This window comes from Erythranthe guttata, chromosome 14 (assembly GCF_056151865.1).
Source record: "Erythranthe guttata isolate IM_541 chromosome 14, IM_541, whole genome shotgun sequence".
Lineage (NCBI taxonomy): Eukaryota > Viridiplantae > Streptophyta > Magnoliopsida > Lamiales > Phrymaceae > Erythranthe > Erythranthe guttata.
In genome coordinates this window covers 5,902,177-5,908,602 of record NC_142546.1, presented here as the reverse complement: position 1 = coordinate 5,908,602, position 6,426 = coordinate 5,902,177, and the positions used below count along the sequence as shown (strand labels likewise).

At 36.0% G+C, this 6,426-nt stretch overlaps 1 protein-coding gene across 2 annotated transcripts; it reads left to right on the top strand.

Annotated features, from left to right (window-relative positions):
• Positions 1 to 1,044: 1,044 nt before the first annotated feature.
• On the top strand, positions 1,045 to 6,111 carry LOC105956595 (agenet domain-containing protein). Of its 2 annotated transcripts, none has more exons than XM_012980447.2 (5): positions 1,045 to 1,185; positions 1,904 to 2,456; positions 2,569 to 2,619; positions 4,525 to 4,980; positions 5,839 to 6,111. In XM_012980447.2, the coding sequence occupies exons 2-5, from the start codon at positions 1,941 to 1,943 to the stop codon at positions 5,851 to 5,853; spliced, it is 1,038 nt and encodes a 345-aa protein (XP_012835901.2). In that variant the 5' UTR covers positions 1,045 to 1,185; positions 1,904 to 1,940; the 3' UTR covers positions 5,854 to 6,111. The 2 variants fall into 2 exon arrangements, with proteins under 2 accessions (XP_012835901.2, XP_088669733.1); XM_088813607.1 differs by having other exon boundaries at positions 1,099 to 1,185; positions 1,921 to 2,456.
• The last annotated feature ends 315 nt before the right edge of the window (positions 6,112 to 6,426 follow it).

Here is a 6,426-nt window from a genome sequence, read left to right as displayed (position 1 = left end):
TTGCAAAATCAAAAAAAAAGAAATTACTTTAGTGCAAATCAACAAATTTGAATAAAAACATCAAAACACTCAAAAATCACCAAACATTAAGAGATCGAGAGATAGAGAGAGAGGTTATTGTTGGGAAATGCAAAAAAATATAGAAATAATCTGAAAAGATAAAAATAAACGAAATTACCATCAAAATATAGATCCCGACGAGAGGAATCCAACGGTGGATGACCCGTCAAATTTCGACGGGTGGAACACAAAAAATAAAGCTCCGGCAAGACCACCGTTCTTGAATGAAAAAAAATTGCAGAAACAGATCCGCGCTCGAAACTGAATGAAATCACCACCAAAAGAGAGAGCTCGACGAGATGAATCCAACGGTAGTTAAACCATCGAATTCCGACCACCGGAGAGAGAGTTATGGCTCCGGGAAGCAATTTCGCCGGTGAAAGGTTTGTAGAGGCGGGATTTTGAATATGGGAGAAGAAGAGAGAGACCGTGAGTGGCTATGGTTAAAACTGATTTTAGAAGGGTATTATAGGAACTTCAGGGTAGCCCAGGGGGTATGTCAAAATATTTTCGAAATGAGGGGGGTTTCACCTAGAGTGTAATCCACTTGATAGTTAATTCTATATAATTTGGAAATAAGGGGGGTCTACAAAATAATCCCATTTTTTTTTATTATAATCTGTACTACTATTTATTTAAATAATTATTTTCCTCTCTACTTTAATGCGACCCCGTGCAAAGCACATGGACGATTACTGGTTACAATTATTAATAGCAAAAAGTCCATAACAAGTTTAGGCTTTATATCAAAATTTTGAGATATATTACGGGTTAATAACTCAAGTAAATTGGTTAATGATCTCAAATCAAAGTTCATAACAAATTTGGGCTTTCAAAGTTCATAATAAATTTGTTCTTCACCGATGTGCTATTTATCTGGGTTAATCAAAATCTAAGTGAATTTTTTTTATTAATTAGGGTTAACTATTTGGGCTTATAGCGCTGATGAAGTAAATTCCAAGTGTCTAAATCTACCGGTCCATGCTACAAGTTAAAAAACCCTAGCTTGACTGTATAAAAATGACGCGCACACACCAAGAGACATTCATCAAGCATTCAAAGTCGTCAAGCATCCAAAAGCTCTCAAGTCTCAAGCCCTAGCCACGCAGAACTACAATCGTGAAGGTTCTACATCTTTATCAAACACACAAATCTGAAAACCTAAAAATCATCATATTGATTTTATTGTATTTATACCTTCTTTGCAAATTTGGTCATATTGATTTTATTGTATTTATACCTTCTTTGCAAATTGGTGGAGGTTCTACATCTTTATCAGTACAATAATCTGAAAACCTAGAAATTCCATTATTGATTTTATTGTATTTACACTTTCTGTTGAATTAATCGTGAGAGAAAAATTAGAGGATTTATTCAGAACTTGGAACTCAATTTTTTTTTTAAATAATAATATTTATTTATTCTATTGAATTAATCTTGAGAGAAAAATCAAAGGATTTATTCCGAACTTGGAATCCAATTTTCTTTTAAATAATAATATTTATTTTTCCATATTTTTAGTATCTTGTAATTTATTTTTGAAACATTAAATTTGGGGGTGAAAGTGTTCGTCCTCTTCAACTTCTCCCCCATCATCTTTTTCCTTTAAATTAGTTTTTAGGGACCACCACCACCACCACGCGCCACCATCACACCACGCGCTACCATGGCTTCCCTTCAACTCTTCTCAAACCCCAATCATCGCATCAATAAACTCAGCAACCCAATATACATATAAACACCTCTATCCCGCCAATTTTTTATTTTTTTTGTTTCTTCTCTCATCCCCAATTCAATTTACTGCAGAATCATTAAAACCCTAATTTCTTTTTTTCTGAACCAGTTTGCTCAAATTCTCAGATAGAGCATCCCACCCAACAATGGCAGGCGTCAACCCAGACCTAATTTCGCAGTACTTCAAAAAAGGCGCCGACGTCGAAATCAGCAGCGACGAAGAGGGTTTTCGTGGCTCCCTATACGCCGGCACCGTAATTCGGCCCCCCGGAAACCTAACCAGCCGCTCCGCAAAGGTGCTGGTGGAGTACAAGACGTTAATGGAGGACAAGGCGGGCAAGCGGCGGCTGAGGGAGGAGGTGGAGCTGGTGCAGCTCCGGCCGCCGCCGCCGGAGGAGAACCGGCCGAGCTTCAAGTTCAGCGATGAGGTGGACGCGTACTACAACGATGGGTGGTGGGAAGGGATAATCACTCAAGTGGTGGGGGAGGATAATAAGTATTCGGTTTTCTTCCGTGGCTCGAGGGAGCAGATTACATTCAAGGCCTCCAATCTGAGGCTCCACCGCGAGTGGGCCAACGGCATGTGGGTCCCGCCTCTCGAACCGGCCGAACCTTCCCCTGCTGCTGCCGAGACGCCCAAGAGTGAGAGCCGTAGGTCTAAGGTAATTAATATTTAATTAATTGTGTGTGTTTATCTTGTAATTTTTTTTCTTGTGTTTGTTTGTTGATTGCAACTTTTTGCTTTACATACTTTTTTTTTTTTGCTTTGTTTAGACTTCGATTCCAGCTGCTAAGACGCCTAAGAGTGAGGGACGCAGGTCTAAGGTAATAATTCCTTTTATGAATTGGTTATTGGGAATTGGGATCTTATTGTGTGTGTATATTGTATTTCGATATCGTATATTTGTGTGTGTTGGATGAAAACTTTTCGTTCTTGCTTTTTTTTGTGTGTGTTTTTGTTTTTGGGCTTCGTATTCCATTTTATTTTGGAGAAAGATGTTTTGGGAGAAAATTTTGAAAATAAAATAAAGTTTGTTTGTGATTTGAGAAGAGTCAATTTGTACCAATCAACCATTTCTGAAAAGTGTTGGGAAAAATGTATTTTGCAAGAAGAATTTGAAATATAAAGTGATTTTAGTTTGTATTTTAGTGAAAATATTTTTTACTATAGCAGTCAAATCAAAATCATATTTGTTAGAGAGAGAAACATTTGAATTTTTTTGGAGAAAGAATTTGAAAGTATTTTAGAAACATAATTTTATTTTGGGGAAAGAGTGAAAAGAATTTGAAACGGTAACAAATATAACCTAAGTTGTTCGTGTACTTCGATTCCGGCATAAAGAAAGTGCGAAATCCGTAGAGTTTTTGGGTTACATCATAAGATCAATGTAAACCGTTGACACTTCTAAGAACTTATTCGTAGTTCTAGGATCATCAATAAGTTTCATAAGATCGTTTAGTATATTTATACTTGATTCTTTTGTTTAGAGAACATGCATATTTTCAGGAAGAACGATTAGATCAGTTGTGATCTTGTTTCTCACTAGCTTCTTCTACTCCAAGGTCTCAAAATTTGGTATTTGATATGAGATGCAAAAACATACAAAGTGTCCTAACCCTAACAGTTGCAAATCTGGACACACAGACTGTTGCAACAGTTCATGCCATTGCATCAGATTAAAAAACATAAATTCCCAGTAATATCTGTAAGGAATCGGATCTCTGTGCATCAAGGGGTTTAGTATAATTATCAGCTAATTTTTTCTCTGTTGTAACATGATCGACTGAGACGACAGCCGTTTCAACCAAGTCCCTTAAGAAATAATGACGGAAGTCAATATGCTCAGTTTTAGAATACTGGACTGGATTTCTTATAAGTCAATGATGTTACCGGTGATGATGAGTTGAATGATTAAGGTTATTGTGGTTATCGCCAAGTCTGTAATTCTTATAAAAACGGTGCATTGGCGTATTCATCGACATATGCTTGTGTTATCCCGTGCTTCCTAAAACTCGTTGGGGAACTTCCTTTTCCGAAAATGAAAATCCAGTCGTTTTCTCTTTTACATTTTGTGTAACTCCTCAACTATGTCCGGACGAACTTGTTTTAAAGCAAACATTTTTTTCGCAATTTTTTGAACCGTTTTTAAGTTAAGTACTGTTGCTAGATTGGATGGAGTGACTATTCGGGAAGTAGATGAAAATATATCAAATTTGTTGCGGGGAGAGGGTAAAGATTTTGTGAATCGGCACCAAAACATATTTCGTAGCAGCCAAACAAAAAGTTATCTAGAGAGTTTGAAAAAGTGTTGGCAACGATTATTCGATATTTTCATGTGTGACTTGTTGACGTAGTTGATAACTCCACTTTCGTGTCTAAATATTTTTTGATTTGGTTAGGACATATAGATAAGATCTAATGTATATATCAATTTCTTCAGACTATTGTTGCTTCTTTCTTTTCAAGAAATCTTGCAACCGTTGTGAGTGCATTTTGATGTCTTGCATTGATATAGGGACTTGATAAAGTTGATATATAGTTGCAATCAATTGTTACATAATGCTGCTACGATTTGGATTAAAATATTCGCAAATTAGGGAAAAAAACAAAGCAGGTTGCACGATTAGTTAAGCAAATTGTTAGTCAGATGTCACTGCAATATACGTTTAGCTTCTCTTTTGTTAAAAGATTTAATTTCATGTGCTGATATTTCAAGCATTTCGATGCAGAAACGTTCGTTGTCAAACGAAGTGGAAGCTAACGAAGAGGTGGTCGAACGTACTTTTAATCCAGGAGAACATGTTGAAGTCCAAAACGACGAAGAGGGTTTCGAAGGTGCTTGGTTTGGTGCAACTGTGATGAAAAACTTAAAAGAAGGCAAGTATCTGGTCGAGTACCAAACCCTAAGAAACGACGACGACACAAATTTCCTGAGAGAAGAAGTTGATAGCCTCCATATAAGGCCGGTCCCACCCGATGTTGAACTGATTGACCGTTTTGAAGTTGACGATGAAGTCGATGCTTCGTGTAATGATGGATGGTGGAGGGGCACGATTTCCAAAGTCCTTAAAAACGATAGATATTCCGTATACTTCAAGACTAGTGATGAGGAATTGAAGTTCAATCACAGTGACCTTCGAGTTCATCAGGAATGGATAAACGGCAAATGGAATACTGCCTCTAAGGTACTACACTTTTGCTTGCAATTACGATTATGTTTATATCGTTCCAGTTGTTGACCTGTCTTTGTAATCTCTACATGTGAGTTCTTTTTACCGGAATTTTATATACAACATAAGCATATGTGTATGAATATTCGTAGATTCACAATTGCTGGATATCAATTACAACATAACCTACACGATTTGCAGTGAATATGAGCAGGGAGACTTTATAGATGTGAATTTTCATTTTTTGGTTATAAACTGATATACAGTAGAACCTCGATAAATTAATACTCGATAAATTAATAACCTCGATTAAATACTAGTTTCTCCCGGTCCCGACTCGGTGAAAACGTGTTAAATTATTAACTCGATAATTTAATTCGCTCAACTAATAGAATTTCCCTGATCCCGATTGTATTAATTTATAGAGGTTTACCTGTATCATTAATTTTTTTTGTGTCCTTGTTATATAGGTTAATTACCACCTCCTCCCCTCTAAAAGAAAAACCACGTTGACCTGTCCTCTCGTAAAATCTACTATTACCCAGCAGTAAAGTATATAAACCAAAAAATCATAGTCTTACTTTCACTGCTATTAGGTAATAGCTAAAATGCCAATTTACGTCGAGTGAATTAATTTTAGGTGAAGATATACATTGCTCTTGCCCACCTACTCGTTCTTGTTATTACAAATATCCTCGCTTTGAAATTGAGGAGATTTGTAACGTTTTGTTTTTTTCTTTTTTAAAGTTTATTATCGGTTCCCAGTCAGATAATTGCATAGAATAATTTTACTACATAAACAACCATTCGATACTAAAATTAATGTGTGATTTAAATGTATGCTCACAAATGGCTTACTTGTACGCTTTGCAGGCTTTGAAGTTTTAGCGCGGTGATGTGGTGCTCGGTCGCAAAACGGTTCTGGGAGTGTATATGTTTTCATCTCCTGCTGAAATGTTCTTTGTACCATATCTTTTTTTTGTTCATCTTTTTGAGGGAGTTCTTTGTACCATATCGCAACAATCATCTTATGATATTTTGGTAATAATCACTATTGATCAAATATGTAGGAACTGGGGCTCCCTTTTTTGTGATGAATATGTAGGAACTGGGACTTGGGATTATAGAACTAGTAACTTTTTTTTATGGGGCTTGCTAATATCAGTGCGGTTTTTACCACTCACAGTGCAAAATAATTCATTTTTTTTTCTTTTCCAAATCTTATCCAAACCCCTCTCAAACACTCTCAACCTTTAATTCTTGAAATTTTTCAAATTCAATAATTTTTCGACCAATATTAGTTAGAGCACAAGTATTATCAACATAGATGACAACAACTTCGATTTTGGGGTGAAAATACACGTTTTTTGTTCATTTCTAACGTTTTTAGACATTCCGTGTTATTTCACACGAAATCTATTCTTCCATTTCGTGTAATACTATACGAAATATGTCTTAAAA